The 22,285-nt window shown below is 38.6% G+C and overlaps 1 protein-coding gene across 2 annotated transcripts; it reads right to left on the reverse strand.

Moving 5' to 3' along the window:
* Positions 1-200: 200 nt before the first annotated feature.
* Positions 201-22,266, reverse strand: LOC143295432 (uroporphyrinogen decarboxylase-like). 2 transcript variants are annotated; one of them, XM_076607122.1, is made up of 10 exons: positions 22,215-22,266; positions 20,686-20,791; positions 19,961-20,040; positions 19,121-19,219; positions 15,771-15,932; positions 12,804-12,968; positions 11,655-11,792; positions 7,706-7,806; positions 6,868-6,934; positions 201-3,631 (listed from the first exon to the last, which is right to left on the reverse strand). In XM_076607122.1, the coding sequence occupies exons 1-10, from the start codon at positions 22,242-22,244 to the stop codon at positions 3,467-3,469; spliced, it is 1,113 nt and encodes a 370-aa protein (XP_076463237.1). In that variant the 5' UTR covers positions 22,245-22,266; the 3' UTR covers positions 201-3,466. The 2 variants fall into 2 exon arrangements, with proteins under 2 accessions (XP_076463237.1, XP_076463238.1); XM_076607123.1 differs by lacking the exon at positions 22,215-22,266 and adding an exon at positions 21,619-21,743.
* Between the last annotated feature and the right edge of the window lie 19 nt (positions 22,267-22,285).

The raw sequence follows: 22,285 nt of genomic DNA on the forward strand, positions 1-22,285 counted from the left end.
ATAATTGATAACTGCACTGAGGATGCACCAATAGTGGAGCGCTGATGTACTGCATACACCAAAAAAAAAAAAAAAAAAAAAAAAAAAGAGAGAGAGTGAGAGAGAGAAAGAGCAGCAGCCAAGAGTAGCTGAGGTGTGGTTTATTGAAAACCATTCAATCACTTTACTTCATGAAAAAACCAAGAGAATAAATCCACACATTCATATGCAAATATATATATTCTGATTATTACCATGTTGAGTTCTAGAATACTAAACACCACAGCAAGAAAAACAAACATACAAAGTAAAATAAATAAATACATAAATAAAAAGTTCAAGCATAACTCTTTTTCCTTTTTAAACATTTGTAAATCTGTGTGATGCAAAACACATTTTGCAAAATGTTTATATGCTACAGTGGCATTAAGTTATGCCTTTATGAAAATGATTCATTCAGATCTGCTTATGAAGAAGATAAAGAAGTAAAGTAGTAACAAGAGATTATCTCGCACACAGTCATATAAATGTGATACATACAAGGTAAAATCTTGAATAATTAAATGCAATAAAACAAACACTGTGAAGACATTAATGTTCATTATCCTTTCAAGAAAAACTCCTGAAAATTCCTTAAATGCAAAACACTGATTTCACATGTAATACATGCTTTGGAAAAAAGAAAGAAAGAAGGAAAAACAAAACAACAAAACCCAAAAAACAAGCAAACAAAAACACAAATAATGACAAACTAATCCAAGTAGATGAATTTTTAAAGAGATATATATATATATAAACAATGCAATAAGTAAGCAAGCACATACTGCTCAGCCAGTAACAAACTTTTACAAAGAAAATCAAAATGCTGTAAAAGCTTCCAACAAAGCAACAAAAAAACTAAAGACAGCAACAGCAATATGATCAGAGGACTCACTGAATACCTTCCGATGATAAATCATCCAAATTATTTTATTTTTGGGAATAGCAAAATACAAATAAGGTTTCCGGAATTTTTTTCCCCCTTCTTGTGTTTTCCCCCAAGCCCTTTATTTTACTCTCAGTACAACAATACCTTAAAAATGTCTTAGCAATTCAAAACATTAAGCCTGCTAAAATCAACACCCTGACACTAAACATACGTAACGTTGTTTCTCTACAATCAGGTCTTAAGTTAACTTGTCAGCAATTCTTAGTTTCCCTTTCCTGAAGGAGTCGGATAAATCCATATATGCTACACCACATCTGCAAGGCAGATGCCTGACCAGCAGTGCATCCAACATGCTTAGTCAGGCCTTGAGTGCATGCATATGTAATTGTCTACCGATCAGAGTGGATTTCTTCCACAGAATTTTACCAGAAGACAAGTTATGTTGCCATGGGTTCATTTTCAGTGCGCTATGAGTGTGCTGCACAAGGAATCTTGGTTTACTGCTTCATTTGAATGACTAGACACTCAGTTTGATTTTCTAGTCAAACCTGGGAGAAAGGGTGAGACCAAACCCAGACCCTCTCAGACACTGTACAGGCAGATAGGCGTCTTAACCAGTCTGCCACCTTCCTCCTAGACACTGAAACATATGATGTTTGTAGTATTGTCTGTTTCCTACAAGAAAGTCTAAACTTGCCCGAGCAATTCTTAACAATGGCAGATGACTGGCAGAGGCTAATATAAGATGAGTGCTTGGTAGAACTAAGCAGCATATGCACTTTTCTGTGTACATTGTTCAAACAACTGGAGACAAATTCACTGCCATGCATACAGTGTTAAAGAAAATTTAGTGAATCTGCATAGTTTCCCAATAAAAATATTAAAGACTGTTGCAAGCTTCTGTTTCAAGGAGGTGTCAAAGTGTACAGACTAATCCACATAGGTTACACCATATCTGTGTCAATAAAAGTATGCTTGATTGACAAAAAAAAGAGGACAAAGTGAACTGAAAAAGGGAAGGAAAAAAGAGAAAAACTGATAAAAAGGATATGCTGAAAATATTGTAACAAATGACTATACTTTTATGTGCTTTGTTATTTACATTCTCATTTCATTATGAATTATAGACTTTTTTCTTTTACAAAGAAGACAACAGCAAACAAAAACAAACAGGCCCTGAAACTACTTAAAATGAGTGAAACTGTTCTGGGTCCAATTTCTAAAGACTAGATAAAAATGAATCAAAATCCATATAAATAAATGCACTTAACATGCACAGCCTAATGCTATAATGGCCCATACACAAGTCCATGACACATCCGACACATCACAGATCAGGTTACGGCTGAAGACACTTTGACAAGAAGTGACAAAATGCTGACATGGTTGTGCTATCTTCCACACCTTTGTCATCACTTAACTTCTCACCCTGGCAAACAGCATCAATATAATGATTTATCTCAAACTTTGAACTCTACTTTCAATGACAACCAGTGCTGAGAGAAGCACAGTACTTGTTCCTAACTATTTCTTTTCTTCCATCACTTGCTGCACTCTTTCTTGCCCACTTACATTCACACCTGCACAATGAGCTCTCTTTCACACACACACACACACATGCTCCAAGAAGTTTCAGCACACTTTTTGTTTCTCTCTCTCTCTCTCTCTCTCTCTCAAAGACCCACATATGTTAATCATCTTGAGGACGGTTATATTTTTGAGTACATTTGGAGGTTTTGTCACATTTCTGAGGACATCCCAAGATTAATTTCTTTTTTGTCCGGTAGTTTGTTACTGCATTAATACCTGTAAAGCAACATAAAATGGACTGAGACAGCCTCTGATACAAAAGAAGCACACTGGCAAATTCACCAATAACTATGTCCTTGGTGTACTTGTTCATCATTGAAAATATGCTTGTATCTGCTGGATAGTTATGTAAAAACAAAAAAGTACACCAAATTACACACACACACACACATATGTGCATTTGATTTTAACATTTTCCTACGGGCCTATTTCTTTCCAGTCATCTTTGTTCAGTGCACTTCTTGAATTGCAAGAAACTGTTTAGCAGATGGAAAAATTCTGAGCTATGTTTCTGCAAATGACCCATTAATTAAAACACACACACACACACACACACACACACAATATTGTAACCTTTAACATCATAAATAAGCCTTGACCCACTTTTCATTCAAAACACATATTTCCCCCAAAATTAAGGCTACTTCTTTTTCAAAGTACACCGGAACCAACATTTGGATCTGAAATACAATTTCTTTCACAGAACCTTTTTTTCACTTTTGATCCAAATGCTTTGACTTCTCTGATTTGCTAGTCAACACATTGCACACACACACATATACCCACAAACACACAAAACCCCACTCAACAATTCACACACACTCATGCAGCTGAAGAACTATGCTGGTGTTCATATTTTTTTCACTTTTGATCCAAATACTTTGACTTCTTTGATTTACCAGACAGCACATCACACACACACACAAACACTCAATTCACACACACACACACACTCATGCAGCTGAAGATCTAGGCTGAAGTGTTCATGTCTTCTGAGTACTTGTGCACAGCGTGGATGAACTCTCCGAGGTGATCAGGGTCTGTGTCCTTCATGACCCCATGACCCAGGTTAGCAATGTAGCGCTGAGTGCCAAACTTCTCCAGCATCTCTTTCACACCTTTCCGAATCTCCTCCTGCAAACGTTTCATTCAGCTCTCTGTAAATTCTAATGATCATGGCACAGTTTAGGTTAAAGGTTAAAGGTCTCATTGCCTATCAAGGTCATCAGGGCAGTGAATTCATACCCACTGTGTCTAGGGCTCAGCAAAAGAAGGTGGAGCCCAAGGAGAGCCTTTCACTGTTTTAACCTCTCCCAGCCAAAGTCAGGTACCCAATCATACCTGGGTGGAGTGAGGAAAATTGACTAAAGTGCCTTTCCCAAGGATACAACATTAGACCAAAACAGGGCCTTGAAGAATGATCGTTGGTGAACACACTGCATCAGACATTCAATGCCCAACCGATTCTGCAACGGCTGGCTCCTTATGGCACAGTTACATGGTGCAAACATAAATGCAAACTGCCAAACGTAAACAAAATTTTCAAACCCCACCCAGTTATTCTTTCCTGTGCACACATTTGATTGGCAATACAACACTCAAATAATAAATAGTTAATTCATCACAAACTTCTTTTAACGTGACCAGAAAATAATGGAAACAAAAATAATAATGTATGTGCACCAGTCCACAAGCAAATGCACAAAGACTACTGAATTACTTAATAAGATAAATGACTTGATTTGTAATGTCATTTTCCATCATCTATGTTGCTTGTGTTGCCCTGAAAGCCAAGTCAAGAGATCTGTCACACAATTCTTTATCCTTTTAAAAATTCACATTACTCATAACTTTTCTGTTTGTGCTTGTACATTTAATATAATTAAGAAAGTGTCCATAGTTTCTTGGAGCACACAATGGTCACCACAATATGAACAGAATCATCATATGAACTGATGACCACATGGAGAAAAAAAAGAGAGAAAATAATATGACCAGGTATCCAGAGAAGATCAGAGGCAAACCTGAGATGAGACCAGGGATTTCTGTTTGATAATAATGATAATAATGAATAGCATAAGTGCAGCACATTTCTCTAAATGAAGTTAGACTCAATGCGCTGGCAACTGCCCATTAACAAGCAGCCATGCTTAAAAATGACTAACCACACTGAACCACATAATAACAATACATAGTTTTTCAATGGCGCAATATCCAGCACCAATGCTACTCAAAGAGCCTTACATCACAGTTGACTATAAACATGCCTTAAAAAACATACAAGCCGCTATCTGACAATGGAAAATATCCAGTGTGTTCATATGAATGCAAAAGCACACTAAAGATTATAAAAGCTATGAAGTAAATATGGCTTAGATTAAAACAAAATGCATTTCATAGAACACACACACAAACACACACACACATATAAATGTCCCTCCCTTACAGACACACACACACTGACATTAAATATCAACTGCACTAAAAACAAAATTGCATAAGCATTAAAATATTTCTTATTTTCTAACATAGAATTCTGTTTGGACGTACTAACCTACACGCTCACACACATGTACCAGAGCACTGTAACCTCACAAACACATGCACGCAGGCATGCACGCACACATGCGCGCGCACACACACACACACGCCCATTAAAAATAACCAGATAGAAAAAAATGACATCACATCTAAGACCGAAACTACATAAAATACACAATGCATTAAAACAGGACTACAAAAATATTAGCACAAAGATACTTGCCAACAAGCATACCTTGGTTTAACGATTCCGCCCAGAACAAAAATGCTTATGGAAAAGGTAAGTTTTCAAATCTGACTTAAAGGAATGTAGATCAGAGGAATTTCTAAGAGATGAAGGAAGAGAGTTCCACACTTGCGGAACCCGAGCTCTGAAAGACATTTCCAGCACATTTCAGATTAGTCCTTGGAATTTTAAGCAGCTTTTCAGAACTGGATCCTACATAATCATGCGACCTGTTTGAAGACATAATTAGACAAACAACAAGGACGCCAAAGAATCGATAGACAGATAGAAAATACAAAAAAACTCAGCCGTATGCAGTGCACAGGAACAGGTGTCGAGATGGCTGCCGGAAAAAGAGGGCGCTAGCTAGCGGGACAAATGGGAGGTTACCTACTTCCGGGAGGTTATCGGCTGTAGTTGCTTTCATTTTCTCCGCATAGGCGGATAGTAGTTTGCACAGGACAGGAATGTCAGACCCCTGTCGGAGTCTGCACTAGTTGGGTCACAGTTAAGTATGTGTAATTAAACTGGATCTTAATGTTCTGTGCGGTTCATATGTTTCCAATACAGAGGAGAGATACAATGGAAGAGACTTGTCAAAATGTCTGAAGGCGATTGTTGCTAACGTATATTGAATGTGGGACTCAATTGGAAGCCAGTGTAATCAATTCAGCAGAGGTGTAAAATGATCAGATTCCTTTTTGGCGAGAACCAGTCATGCAGCATTGTTCTGAATTTTCTGTAATTTCTTGATAGAAGAAGATGGTAAACCTGCTGACTGACTGAAACCATTTATTGTCAGATTAACTGTTTGTTGTACAGTTGTACTGTTGTAAACCTGCAAGAGAGGAATTGCAGTAATCCAGTCTGGACAGGACAAAAGAGGAAATTGAGCCATATTTTTCTCTGTTATGTAGGGTCTGACTGAGGCTAGCCTTCGGAGATAACATGTACCTATGAGCAGAAAACAGCTAAAAGTAACAGTGGAGAAAAAATACCACAAAAACGCCTCACAGAACAGATGAGTTTTAAGTGAGATTTAAACAAAGGGAGTGCTGGTTGGTGCTGAAGACTGACAGGCAGTGAATCCCAGACAGCGGGAATATAAAAACTAAAACTGCAGTAGCTGAAAGACTTTCAGGACAAGAAGGAACGCAAAAGCTTGTATGTGAAGAGTGTTTTAGACATGTAAGTGGAAGTGTCCCATCAAAATGGCAGGAGGCAAGGAATACCACTTTGTACTGACTGCAGAACTTAACTGGTAACCAATGTAGCTCTTTTAGAAGTGGTGTAGTGTGATTACACTTCAGTTTTCTCAGAATGAACCATGCAACACGGTACAAAGTTGCTGTAACTAAGAAAGTTCTTCTCCCAGGAGTCCAGAGAAAACAGAGAAAACGACGAGAAGTAAGATTCACAAGGCATGCGCATGAGGTTTTAGAAAGAAATGTTTTAGTCTGAAATCAGAATATTACCTCCATAATTACTTGTGAAATAAATTTGCCCTCAGTCTGAACTTCGACTATAGTCTAAGGAATCTCATGCCTGCAACCTGTTCTGCACAATTAACATTCCTTGGTCAAGGATCACCCATACGCATTACCTTGGTGGCAAACATCATGACGGGATCCATGTTGCCTTGCAGCGTTACCCTGGGAGCTGTCAGTCGTCTGGAAGAAAAATGTCACCATGAAACAGTCATTAAACTAACAATGGTCACCACAGTCATTAAGCAAACAAAGATAACCATGAAAATAACCAACAAAATAACAGGATAACAAAGACTATGATTTTATACACATTTGAAGAAGAAACTGTTTGATGTGCACCTTTTTCTGTCCGCTTTGTACACACACACAGACTTGCCTATCAACGTTCACACATGTGCTAAAGTATTTACCAGACCACTCTCATTCATGTGACTGTTTACCTTTTTCTCATTAACCTTTCACAAGAAGGCTGCCTGTAAGATGGATGAACATGACTGTCTCTTTGTGTATCTCAGTGTGTACACATTTGCTTATGTAAGACATTGATATACGCTTACAGCTGGACCAACTGCATAGTGACAGCTGTATGATCAATGATTTCCCTACTGCCATGGAAATCCATTTACAGCTTAATCTTTTGTGAAGGGCTATCAATCTCAATTCAGGAGGAAAGATTGTTCTGGCTCTTAGTGCTGCAACCTTGGGGGCTAGTTGGCCACTGGGGGTAACTCCAACACCAACTGTCCCAAAGCCCTCTTGGGAAAGACAGTAGGGATGTAACTTGGGCAAGGCACTCTCCACTATAATCAAATTGTAGCCCCAGATATACGGAACAGCAGTTACCTCCTCTGCTGTTCTGATGGTCATAGCTGGATGCAACTGACTGTCATACACACAGGCGTGTGCAGGTGTGGGAGCATGCCAGTGTGTGCGCGTGGGCAGGTGATTTACCTTGCATGCAGAGGCTGTATGGTCCAGTCCAACCCCACCACATCATAACCACTCTTGGACAACTCTTCCAGAGCAAAGTGAACGTCCTTGCAGAACACAATCTGAAAATAAACAATAATGCGTATTTATAAAGCGCTTACCCTGCAGCTCAAAGTGCATTTAAGAATACATCCAGTATGAATAACACACAGAGATATAATAAAAGAAATGTTAAGATATAAACTCACTAACAATACTATTCTAAAACCAGTGTAACATCACTCATGACTCACACACCTCTCCCACCTCACCCAACCCCTCCACACTAACATATTGAATCACATACAATCATAAAGACAAGGAGGGGGGAAGAGATGGATCTATAGTTCAAAATATTGTTGGAACAAGTATGTTTTGAAATTAGGCCTGTAAGATTGAATAGTGAGCAGTGTCTGATTTTTTGTGGTAGAGATTTCCAAAACCAAAGGCCATTGTGCGCAAATGTTCGGAAACTATGGGACTTGCGTCTGTAATGTGGTATTTCAAACAAGCATAGGTCAAACAAAGAAAGTAGGCCAGGGCAGGGTGGACTGTAAAATCTTTACTAGGCCAGAAAGGTGTGATGGTGCAGAACCATTCAGTAACTGAAACATACACAAGCTAAAAAAAAACAACAAAAAAACAACAACCCAAACCCCCCACCCCCACCCCCCAAAAAATATGTCAACATGAACATATAACAGTTTCTCACAATCAACTGTCCACCTAAAACTAAGAAAAAACCTCCAAAACACATGATGACTGAAAGGTTTCAAAATGTGATGGAAACTTAACCATAAAAGATGATCTTGTTTGTGAAATTCCCTTTAAATTGGTCTATATCCTCACAGTCACAAACATGAATGAAGTAACATAACCAGAAATCCCCTCAAACTGTAACCACTAAGGGGGGACACGGCAGTGCCAAAGAGACCAAAAATGATGATTTTTCATGATTTGGGTTTCTGATGGATTTTGATTCTTCTATCATATGCATAAGTTTTTCCACTGTAAAGATGTCTTTAACAACAAACAAACTGCCAATAAAGATTGCTTGCTGAATCATGAAAGTGTTTATTAATAATTTTTTTGTTCAATTTCGACACAAGTCGTCAAGTTTCTGGCCTTGACAACATACCTTGGACTTGCTCAATGATGAGTAAACCTACAACCATGAGTCTTTGCATGATTGTTTTATGACATGTTATTGAAGTTCTGTCACGAGTATGTATGAAAATATTCTCTGGGTTTTAATTCATAGCAGTTCCAATCTTTTTACCCATTGTAAATTTTGAGGATTTTTCAATACCCAAAATTTTAAAAATTCATAATAAGTACAATAATTGAACAAGAGAGGCAAGGCCTTCAAGACTCACTTGTGATACACTTTAAAAAAAAATCCAAGCTTTTTATGTATTGAGTATAATGCATTTACTGTTATATTTATATTTTTTGTATTCTCTAAACTTGGCACTTTGATCTGATATTCGACCCAACAAAAGATCTGTCATTATCATCATTTTTTGTTCAAACAGGAACTTCGTTTGCTAAGCATGGAAGTTTTGTTTATTGCAAATGTTTTGGTGCAGACAGTAAAATAAGGGCAATTACTCTGTAGGGGACTTAGTTTGCTTTAAACTGATCTTTCTCATCTTAAACATTACATTTTGAAAATATACTCAATACATAAAAAGCTTGGATTTTTTTTTTTTTTTTTTAAAGTGCATCACAAGTGAGTCTTGAAGGCCTTGCCTCTCTTGTTTCAAAATGTAATGTTTAAGATGAGAAAGATCAGTTTAAAGCAAATTAAGTCCCCTAGCATTAGAGTAATTTCCCTTTTTTTACTATTGCACCAAAATGTTTGCAAAATAAATAAAACTTCCATGCTTAGCAAAAGAAGTTCCTGTTTGAACAAAAAATGATAATTATGACTGCTCTTGTTGTTGGGTCGAACATCAGATCAAAGTGCCAAGTTTAGAGAATACAAAAAATATAAATATAACAGTAAATGCAGTTTGCATATAATTAGGCTTCATTTTTTATTTTTTTTGTGCCCATGACTAAAAAGAAGTGAATTTTTCCTATTTTTATGCCTAATTTGGTGTCAACTGACAAAGTATTTGCAGAGAAAATGTCAATGTTAAAGTTTACCACGGACACACAGACACACACACACACAGACAACCGAACACCGGGTTAAAACATAGACTCACTTTGTTTACACAAGTGAGTCAAAAATGAAGCCTAATCATATGCAAACTGCATTTACTGTTATATTTATATTTTTTGTATTCTCTAAACTTGGCACTTTGATCTTACACAAGTGAGTCAACAATCAACAAAATCTCACGTGAAAATGAAGATAATGTCATTGTGTATCAAGTCCACATAACAAAAAGTGTCTGCATGCAACACATGGACCACAAACCCAGTCTCTTTGATACACTGTTTGGTGGCCATTTTGATTTGTTTCCACAGCAACGGATAATCACAGAAATCTAAGAACACTTTTTTTGTGATCCACAAGTGATGATACACCTAGTAGACAAAAAAAAGAGAGATATAGTCGGAGAGAAAAAAAAGTCGTTATTTGATTGTAGCGGCTGGCCTTAAGGACAGGGAAATCACTGTATAAAAAGAAAAACAAACAAAACATATCACAATATTTTTTAGACCAGTCAGTCCCATACTATTTTTTCACTAAGGCCTAGAAAGACACACTTTACTTTTCAACAACTGTCCAGGATTCCAGGACTCCGCAAGAGCCCTGAAGGGCTGGCGGAAATCTTGTCATGATATCTTTACAGTGCTCAAATGTCCCTCCTTACACAAAATAACATAATGTGCTCTGATGTCTATGTATTTTGTAATTCCCTTGATGAGAACACAAACCTAAGAGGACACTTCATTTTGACATCTGTCTGCAAATTTAAGATGACACAAACTTATTCTATTACAACTAATCATGATAATAACCATAACCATAAACATAACAAAAATATAGGTATTTATATACCACTGAATCTGAAGCAAATACAAATCAAAGTGCTTTAACAACAGTTATTCACTCGCATGCATAACAGATTATGCGTGAGGAACGAAAAAACATGAATTCATGTCATCAGAAAGCCAGAGACAGTGTGAGATGGTGCAGATGTGCAGACCAGAAAGAGGGAGTACAGGAGGGTACTTCTGGAAAGAGGCAGGTTTAAAGGCCAGACGTGAATGAGCTGAATGCCGAGACTACATGAAAAGAGAGTGAGCTCATTCCAAGTAGAAGGCCCAGAGACAGAGAGAGAGGGGCAGTCGACCGTAGAGTGATTAAATCTGGGAACGCAAAATGGATCGTAGGTGTGCAGTCAGTCACAGAGACTGAAAGGGGCTTACTTCATTTGACAAAAGGGGCTTACTGACGAATTTCTATCTGAACAGAAACAACAGACTGCTGCTTTTCATGCCCTGCTCTCATGGAGATCTCAGTTTTGATCCACCTCCACTTCTGTTTTTGAGGTGAGATTTGTCACAGTCTTCGGTGTCAGCAGATTCATAGGGACTGTACTGGAGGGACGTGGTGGCGGTCTCTCTGGGGAGCAGGACATTCACTCAGTCTAGCTCCGCAACTAAACAATCATTGTTGTCCCTAGGGGGCTTAGTATGTGGTGTTCTAAGTACGTCAAATCAGAACCAACACTACTAAACACCACCAAAGTAACTCCCTAGCAAAGCAGGGTCTCATCTGGTGTGTGGCCTGCTGGCAACCTAATATCAATATTTCCCTGCTGACTGCAGATGCTGGGACTATGACAGTCGAACCAAAGTGCAGCCGTAAATGGAGGACTCGGAATAAGCAGAGTGGAAACAATGCCACTGAAATGGTGCAGACAGGACGATGATGCAGCAAACACAACAAAAAAAAAACAACAGTTCTCACCATGGGCACTGGGTCAACATTCCTCTCCTTCAGTTTCTCCTTCACTTCAGCAGCAATGGATCTCAGCATGGGCAGTTCGTACCTGGCAAACAGCGCCGGACCCAGCTCTCCAGCGTAAGTGTCAAACACCTGCACGATCTGTGAGAAAAAACATAATTGTGTGGAAAGTCAGTTTCAGTTTCAGTCTCTCAAGGAGGCGTCACTGCATTCAGACAAATCTATCTAGGCTGATGCCTGACCATTAGCATAACCCAACGCACCAGTCAGGCCTTGAGTGCATGCAAATATATCTGTGTACCTATCAGAGCAAAATTTCTTCTTCAGAATTTTTGCCAGAGGACAACACTCATGAAGCTATGGTTTCTTTTTCAGCGGACAGTGATGAACAAAACTTGAACAATGATTCAGAGGATAATTCTAATGAATAAGAGACTGAGGTTTATAGCTCCTTTTTTGTTTGATTTTTTGTTGAGAGCTTGTGAGATTGTTTGTGGAAATATTCACACAATACTATAATATGTAATAATTTCAACAGATACTCAATAAATCACAAAGTGAGTCATTTTGCTTTATTTTCACGTGAAAGTACAACTCACAACGCACCAGTTGGTGTAATTTCATGCATCAATTCCCACAAACAGAGAAGCTACAGTAGTTGCAGTGTACATCTTACTGACACAGCTTTTTTTCCATGGCATATGGAATGCAGCTCACCTCAAAAAGTGCAGGAAGTCAAAGGATTAAAAGGTTGATCAAAACAATGTCAAAAGAACAAATTCACATACACACACACACACACACATTCAGTGATACACACACATAAAGAAACACATACAAACACAACACAGAGAGAGAGAGACACACACACACACATAAAGAAACACATACAAACACAACAGAGAGAGAGAGAGAGAGAGAGAGAGAGAGAGAGAGAGAGAGAGAGAGAGAGAGAGAGATAAAGAAACACATACAAACACAACAGAGAGAGAGAGAGAGAGAGAGAGAGAGAGAGACTCACACACACACATAAAGAAGCACATACAAACACAACAGAGAGAGAGAGAGAGAGAGAGAGAGATTCACACACACATAAAGAAACACATACAAACACAACACACACACAGATACACAAACACATACGGAACCAACCTGCGCCCCAGCAACAATCTGCTCCACCAGGTGACGGACAATAGCATCCTTCAGAATACCCAGGAGTCGAGCCCCTGCCTCGGGACACTCCACGAGGAACCGCCGCGCCCGGTTGACATTGGGACCCGCGCTCACGTTCTCCACCATGAACCGCATGATGGTGAACTGAAACAAAGGTGTTGTTATCATTATTTAAGCAGTACTCATATCTTTGTCCACCACAGTTCAAAACTAAATGATATCCTTGTTATGTGTGTGTATGTGTGTGTGTATGTGTGTGTACGTGTCTGCAATCCTTACCACTTGGCCATGGCAGCTGGTTAGTTTGTAATAATTTTATATTTGAGTCCTTTAAGTTTCTCTCTCTCTTTCTCTCTCAATCTCATTATCTGTCTGTGTTCTGTCTCTTGCTCTGTGCATGTGCCACTCCGAAAAAAAAAGAAAAAAAAAAAAAAAAAAAAGACCCAACTATCTAAGGCCCCGATCAGGGTCATTTGTCTGATATGGTTGCAAACTGTAGGGCCCCGAACGGGAGTGAGTTAACTGCTCAAGTACGGTAAAATCAAATCAGTGTGGCATGACTCTCAGGTGCAGCTATTACTTTACATGCACCTTAAGTGGTTCAATTCATTTTGCTGAACAAAAGTAATACATTTCCAAAGAAACTGGTGATTGATATCCTGATCTATATGCTCAGTTTTATTCCAAGTGAGATGACAGCCTTCACTGAAGAGCATACTCGTCAACAGCAGTTGGGGTGTTAAAAATCTTTTTTCTATGCCATCTATGGGTTTCAATTTTTTATCACAGCACCACTAGAAATTTTTCTGCAAGTAATTCTATACATTGTTACATATGTCCTTTCTTTTAATATCTGATGCAAAAAAACACAGAAATTAATAACCTTTGACTGCTTCATGCGTCCAATGATGTACAAGCATCTGAGTAAATACAAACACTGCAACTGCACCATACACTGTCATATGTACATTTAGATTCATATAATATATAGAATATACTGCATACTATACACAGATTATATATTATCATCAAATACTGTCTTGTATTTGCATTCTCCAATATTCTGAGGAATCAAGCAATTTGTTGATAGTAAAAACAGGTGATTTTGTGCCGATAAAGAAAACAAAACAACAACACAAACCCTCTAAAATTCAATTTAATGAATTAATATCGTCAACCATAATCAACAAATCTGGAATAAAAATCAAACATTAACGATTCTGAAATTCACAGATTGAAAAAAAAAAAAAAAAAAAGCAGAATATTCACATGCAAAACAGAAGTACACTGAACAAATACACATTACACAAATTTCATTTGATGTCATCCGTTTGGTTTCACTGCATGGAAAACAGACAACAGCTGCAGGCCATGAGAAAAAAAAAGAAAAAAAAAGAGATTTTTTTTTCAAGTGTAAGGGTACTCCCGCAGATCAGTGTTTACAAAGCCCTTTGAACATCATTCCCTTTGATGTTTCAACACATCAGGTATACCACTGTTCATATCTCTCAGTAATTTTTTGTTGTTGTTTTAGATGGTTTAACCCTGTGGTGAAGAAGGTGGCAGTATGGTTAAGGCACTAATCTGCCAGTGTAGTGTTCATGAATGTCTGGGTTTGAATCCCAGTCTCGCCCTTTCTCCCAAAGTTTGACAAGAAAATCAAACGGAGTGTCCAGTCATTTGGATGAGACTATCAACCAAGGTACCAAGTGCAGCACACACTTGGCACACTGAAAAAAGAACCCATGGTGATATAAGTGTTGTCCTCTGGCAAAATTCTGTCGAAGAAATCCACGGTAATTATGAATTCAGAGACAGCATTTGGAGAAACTGAAACTGAAAACACACTGTGGAAAAGAAGCAGTGCAGTAAACACACCTCAAATGGAGTGATATATTTTTTCTAATGTTTCACATATTGTTGTTTGCTTAGCTTTCATTAAAAAAACAAAGAAGAAAAACCTGCATTTTCCAATCACTTTTGTATGCTTTTAATACACAATGCAAAACAATGCATGTGAACCAAACAAAGGTACAAAACAAGAACATAAAATAACAAAATAAAAAGAAAATCAAAAGACCTGTGCAGTAAACAGGCTGTAATTCCAAGACTTTTCCAGACCCTGGAGGGCAAAACACATTTTTCCCAAGTACTTTTTCAGCCTCTAAGAGGCTCTCTCATTTTTTCCCCAAGACTTTTCCAGACTTCCATGAATCTGTATCAACTCTATTTCCTAAACATTAATTCTCATTACTATTTACACATTTATTTAAATTTTGCTGCCCCATTATCTGCACTGTTTCAGTGGCATTAATCACACATCATTCGTCCTGAATACGCCATACACACCCACGCCTGGGTCTGCTCGTCACATCCCAGCGAACCATACAGTTAGATTGCCAGGAGGCCACACACCAGAGAAGACCCTGCACTGCTGCTGAGTCATTCTGGTTTTGTTCAATAGTGCTTGATCTTCTTCAACATACACAGGACACCACCTACTTAGCCCCCTGCTGATGACAATAATCACTTATTCACAAAGCCAGACTGAGAGGGCGTCCCCTACACCATGTGACAATAATCACTTATTCACAGAGGCAGACTGAGAGGGCGTCCGCTACACCATGTGACAATAATCACTTATTCACAGAGGCAGACTGAGAGGGCGTCCCCTACACCATGTGACAATAATCACTTATTCACAGAGCCAGACTGAGCGGGTGTCCCCTACACCATGTGACAATAATCACTTTTTCACAGAGCCAGACTGACAGGGCATCTCCTACACTATGTGACAAAAATAACTTCTTCACAGAGGCAGACTGACAGGGCATCTCCTACACATGTGACAAAAATAACTTCTTCACAGAGGCAGACTGACAGGGCATCTCCTACACCATATTCACAGAGCCAGACAGTGGGCGTCCCCTTCAGCATGTGACTTACCGGCGCCCCACAGAAGCCGAAGAGCGGCACCTTGCCCTCCAGGTTGTGTCTGGTGAGGGTGATGGCTTCATACACATAGCCCAGCTCATCCTGAATGTCAAAGTCTGGGTTCAGTTTGTTCACGTCCTCTGCCTTCAGTATGGGCTCTGCAAACACTGGGCCCTGTGGAACAAAACAGTACTAATAATAACAATAATACTAATAATAATCATAACAAAAATGATGATAACAGACATATAGTACATTGATATAGCACTTTCAAACCTCTCAAAGTACTTTACAGTAATGTATATCTGACACAAACCACATAAAAACAAACACTCTCACACACGCAGACATACACAAAAGTAGTACGTGCAGGTACACATGTACTCATACAAAAGCATGCATGGAAGACATTGATGTTGATGCTCTGCAAACACTGGGCTATGTGGAGCAATATTTCAAAGTTTTGTTAGCTGGCCCACTTGTATGACATCTATTTCTTTTTTTTGTTTTCATTGTTCCACTGGTGTAACAGCCCATAAAGTGCAAGCGAAAAATCACTGATATCCCACTAAAAAAGCACACTTGTGGGAATGCAAAAAAAAAAAAAGAAAAAAAAAGAGAGAAGAAGTTTGCACTCATTTGTTACGCTTATTTCTGTGATGTTAGAAATAAATAACTAGATAAAGATGTGGAGATGACATGGATGTTTAAGATTAATGTAACTGCAGTGATCAAATACATGTTACTATTAATTTTGGATATGTATGGACATTGTTTTTCCTACAGGGGTGCATAACAATCTGATTTCTTGTGTCTTGGCATGCACTGTGTTGTGGGTCATCCTCTGTTTCCCCCCCCCCCTCCCCCCTTTTTTTTTTTTTTATTCTGACAGTTACCATTTATTTTCAAACTGTTCTTTTTTTTCCCCCTTTTTTTTCTTTGTTCTGACAGTTTCCATTTAGTGCTGACTAATGCAGCAACAGGTGTTTCTTTGTGAGTATATATTTATGAATTTCATTCCACATATGTGGCAATATGAAAGCATAGTTTAAAAAAAATCAATTATGTTTTGAAAACTTATCAATTATATGCAAAAAACCCATAAAATAAATACACAAATAAAATCACAAACTTCTGAGGAAACCAAATCAGTATTTTCACAAACTCTCTTTCTGCTTATCACTTTCCTTATAAATATATAATGATTATCACTGCTATACACTCACAAGCACATTCACAAACATATGTACCAGCATGCACATGCTCAAACAAAACTGTTTTTGAACACACCTCTCTCTGTCATAAACTGAAATACACACAGCTATATTTCACTATTTTGAGCTTGGAATGATGCAAAGCTGAACAGCACCAAAACACATGGATAACATTCCACACACGTCACCTTCCCTGATACAGACCCCAAATAAAAGCAAATCACACAAAGCAATTTACAGAAATTACAGTGCACATCACAAGTGGTCATTAGCCAAATCTCATACCAACAGGACAGGAAATGTAGACTGCATATGATGCTAATAGGTTATGGCAAACAAAAAGAGAGAACAATAATACACTCCTTTATGCAAACATGTAATAATAATAATAATGATAATAACAACAACAACAACAACAACAATAATAAAAAAATTATAATCATGTCACAAGTCAATATTTTATCAATGACAGTGTTAATTGTTCCCTATAAAGTCCTACACAGTACAGGAGTGGTAACTGAAGCACAATTTTCGAAGTCTGACTCTCAGACTTCTATGCAAATTATCAAAACCAATACACAATTCCCAAGAGCATAACACAGTCACATACACTTTTTTCCCCCTTTGTGTTTACTGTTGACCACCACAAAAAATGACCTTTAGAATGCTGATGTGAGGGTCAAAGAAACACTGCGATCTCTAATGTTCTGAATGTTTTTATCTAAATTATTCATTTGTCTTCCTTCAGATGCCAAGGCAGAACTGGTTAAGCATTGGCCTTCTGATCCAGTGTTCACCAGTGATCACAGTTCGAGGCCCGGTTTTGGCAATGTGTTGTGTCCTTGGGATAAACACTTGACTCCAATTTTCTTCACTCCACCCAAGAGTGAAAGGGTACTTGACTTCGGTTAAGGTTAACCTTCACTGGCTATTGTGGGTCGTACACGACCCAGAAGGGTACAAAAACACAAATATCTCAGCCAATTCTTATTATTTTTCTACGAAATTTCAGAAATGCTTCCTGCACCTAAAAGGCCAACTTTTGCTAAAAAATGAAAAAAACTCATTAATTGGTTGATGAGTAATTAAAGGTGGTACTTTAACTACACACGGACGCTTGTGTGGGTCGTGTATGACCCATGCTTTTTAAAGAGGAAAAAACATGGTCACCGCTCGAAAGCTCGTGTGCGTCATGCACGACCCATACCTTTTTAATAGTGATTTCAGAAGGTTTAATTTGCAATTAATGAAGGAATATAAAGAAGTTTTATTTTCAATAGCCTCACTACCCCACTACTCTCCCACTATCCCCCCCCCCCCCTCCCCGCCCCGTCCCTTTCGCCTGTCTTCAGCTATAACCCCCTTCCATTCCTTTCTCTAACAGCATGTTCCTATGTGACTGAATATCTTTGATTGTGCGTGTATAGGATGCTATGAGTCATCTCTCTCTCTCTGTCTCGCTGTCTGTCTCTCTCTGTCGCAGTTTCTCTCTCTCTCTGTCTCAGTCTCTCTCTCTCTCTGTGTGCATAAGTAGGGTTTGTATGAATGTGCATGTGGTGTTATGCGTTTGTGTGTGTGATCAGTTGTGTGTGCGTGTGAGTGAGTGTGTGTGTGTGTGTGTGTGTGTGTATGAATGCGTGAGCATGTGTTTCTTCTGAGTGTATGTGTTTGTGTAAGTCTGTGTCTGCGTGTGCGAGCGCATGTGTGTGTAATCAGTTGTTACGATATGTTTTCCTTTTCTACATTTTGTTATAAGCTTTGGAGGAATATACAGGTTTTTGTCTCTTTACAAAGTATGGGTTGTGCACGACCCACACAAGCTTTGGAGGAATATACAGGTTTTTGTCTCTTTAAGGTATGGGTCGTGGATGACCTACATAAGCTTCCGTGTGTAGTCAAAAGTGACAGCGGTATGGGTTGTGGACGACCCACATGAGCTTCCGTGTGTAGTCAAAAGCGACAGCCAGCGAAGGTTAAATGTAAGGAGGCCATGACTGGTTGTAAAAGGTCAAAACAACTGAAAGAGGATCTGACACTGCCTTCCATCGCTGAACCCTAGACATAGCGGATATGAATCCACTGCCCCAATGGTCGTAATTGGCTATGGGACCTTTAACCTTTAACCCTGTGAACCTGTTTCCCCATTACCTCGCCAGGGTCGTTAGCCACCTTCATGCCAAGTGCGATGGGGATGACCAAGATGTCAGAGAAGATGATGGCCGCATCCACAGGGTACCGATTCACAGGCTGCAAAGTTTTGTTTCAAAGAATTTCAGTCAGTCAATCATCAATCAGTTGATCAATATACAATAATTACCACAAAAGCAAACGCAAAATTCGACAAATCATTCATGTACATAAAAAAGCAATATAAATTAAATAGCATCAACAAATAAATGGAAAAATTGACAATTCACATGTATGTACAAAAAAGAAGCAATATGAAATAATTATTTTTAATAACACCAACAAATAAACAGAAAATTCAATAATTCATTTTCATGTAAACAGAAAGACAGAAAAAAGTAACTAATACCAGAACATGCATCAACCTCTCTCTTTCCCTCCCAACTCTTCCTCATCTCCTTGCATCTATTCTAACTCCCCAAACTCAAACCACAAGTAAGCCCAAAGGAAAAGAAAAAAGAAGCAAACTGAATCAGATTATCAGACATACACACACATATGCATATCAACACACACACACACACAGTACACACTCAATAATATGACAGGGTGAGGCTGTGTATATACACTGAGAATGAGGACGAAAATCACTGAAGTATGGAGCACAGGACAGAAAGAAAACCCCCATCTCCCATCCCTCCCTCCCAACCATCACCCATCAACTCCTCCGCTGCAACAAACAGCCCACCCCACCAAAAAAGAAAAAAAAAGAAAAAAAAAAAGAGACAATTATGTTCCCTTACCCTACCCCTAAAATTAAATCAGGTGTTCATTTCAAAGACATCAGTAAAAAAAAATCACCTGTATCGTCAATTCACTGACGAGGTGTGGATTTCTGCATGTTGCGAAGAACTTAGTGTCCCCTTTAGCAGCCTTGTATTCTGTAAAAGAATGTAGAGTTCAAGACATGACACTGAAAATCAATACATGATCATGGTCATAAATGCACAAATAAAAACAAACGAATAAGCATACTCTGACTTTAGCTAAAAGTGAGACCTCAGAATCCAACTAGAATCAATTTCTACCGCTGGTAAAAGTGGATTAACTTAATCATGACAACAAACGAAGTAAAGTATAGAACAAGTAACTGTATGTCTATCCCCACTTACATTCACATAATACACAACAAAGCATGTATTATATTTAAAAAATATATATTCATCATCTAGACTATTCCACTGATTGCAACTGAGGCTAACAGATTATGATCAGAATTACAAATGTTAATTTGTGCATGCGTGCGTGCATGTATTTGATGTTTGTGTACAAGTGTGTGAATGTGTATGTGCATGCGTGCGTGCGTGTGTGTGTGTGTGTGTGTGTACATGCCTGCGTGCATGAGTGTGTAATTTGTGTATGTACATGTTCGTATGCATGTGTGTCTGCGTTTGTGTGTGCATGCATGTGAGTGCAATCACTCATTTCAGACTCTTATGTTTCATATATATATATGTATATTCACACTGGTCAATGAGTCACTGAGAGATTCAGCACAAAGCTGATGGAGAGATCACTGCACCAACCTGGCAGATATCGACCAGCCTGTCGCATCACCCACACTGGTACCTTCTCAGTTCGCTCCCCTTTTGCAGCTCGTAATATGAGGTCATTTTTCAGAGGAGGGAAAGGCTGCACAAAACACAAACCACAGAGGAAAATATTTACAGTCTAATGCAGATTGGGCTTTAAACTAATGTTGAAATCAAACAGTGAAAAAAATAAAATAAAATAAACTACAAAAAAACAACAGCTGTCCTGCTCCAGCTGAAAAACCACTGTGTTACCACATAGCTATAACGAAACACCTGAGTCTTCCCCTCCAGAAAATGGACCAGTGTATTGTGTAAGTGATCACCTGTCTTATTTCAAGTGGGGAATGGGTCAAACTCAGGTGGGGAGTCCAGCCTTGAAGGATCACCTCATCTGTTCCCAATGTCATTACATATCAAAATAGTGCACAATACCACTTTGTTATCTGCATTTAAAAAAAAAAGGAAAAAAAAAGAAAAAAACACACAAAAACACCCCCCCCCCCCTCCCCACCAACCTATCTAAATGGTGAAACATCTTGATCTTTAAACAGCTGCATGAAGAAGAATAAAGCTGTTGCATAATACCACATCTTGCCACCTAAGACAAAGTGAAAGAGAGAACAGCATTCCACTGAAAGCGATTGCAATGACCAGTAATTACCGGTAAAATACCTTGCTATTCATTGTGAATGTTATTCATTGTGAATGGTCTTGTTATCCTACAGTCATGTATGTTTGTATACTATAGATTGACTGCAACAGCTGATGCAAGGTGGGTATTTTCAAGGTTCTATAACCCACTGTGCACTGAAGTGGAGTACAAGGTCTTTAACAAGCATACTGGACCTTCTGCACGTATATAATGATGATGCACACAATGGAGTTTGTACACATATGCTGACATTTGAGATCGATTAAACTTACACCCTTCACAGCAACCGCCTTCACCGAAACTGGGAATCTAACTCGGGACCATCACGCGAGAATTCTGCTCTCTAACCATTCGACCGCTCCCTGTGCATCTTCGCATTTTCACTTTCAGATGAAACTAAACCAATAAAAGGATAACACTTCCTGTCATTCCCCACAACTCTGTTGCATCATCACCCTACCAGCTCATGGATGGGATGAAAAGCTGACTGGATGACGATGCGAAATTTTGTTTTTTGGTCATGTCTGCAAAACGTCCACAATTTCTTCTTCTTCTTGTAATTGTTAATAACACAGTGTCTTGTTGCCGTAAGTTTTCTACACATGGGAGAAGTATACTGCATCAAGATTACCCTATCATTCCCTCCTCATATCACAAGTGATATGAAAAGGCAGTGGTTTGGCTTTGTCACGTGTTAACAAACTTTCAGTCTGTCACTTGTCTCAACCTGAATTTCAAATAAGTACAGTAGCAATTAACGCAAATTCGAATTATCGAACACAATGTAAATTTAAAAAACAATGGTTACCCGTGAGCTTCGATTCTCACAGTGTGCAATAAAGCATTAACAAAAACAAAAAAAAGTTACCTTCAGATTAGGTGTGTACGGAGCCGACATTTTTACAGCGGACGATGCTTTGCCTGAGAAATGTTAGAGTG

The sequence above is a fragment of the Babylonia areolata genome, chromosome 20 (assembly GCF_041734735.1).
Source record: "Babylonia areolata isolate BAREFJ2019XMU chromosome 20, ASM4173473v1, whole genome shotgun sequence".
Taxonomy (NCBI): domain Eukaryota; kingdom Metazoa; phylum Mollusca; class Gastropoda; order Neogastropoda; family Buccinidae; genus Babylonia; species Babylonia areolata.

Excerpts from the sequence above, each read along its gene's own strand:
- LOC143295432 (XM_076607122.1), bottom strand. The coding sequence starts at position 22,244 with ATGTCGGCTCCGTACACACCTAATCTGAAG. Across the intron at positions 12,969-15,770 it reads TCGGCTTCTGTGGGGCGCCG|TTCACCATCATGCGGTTCAT; the intron begins GTAAGTCACATG and ends CCTTTGTTTCAG. Across the intron at positions 3,632-6,867 it reads TCATGATGTTTGCCACCAAG|GAGGAGATTCGGAAAGGTGT; the intron begins GTAATGCGTATG and ends AAACGTTTGCAG.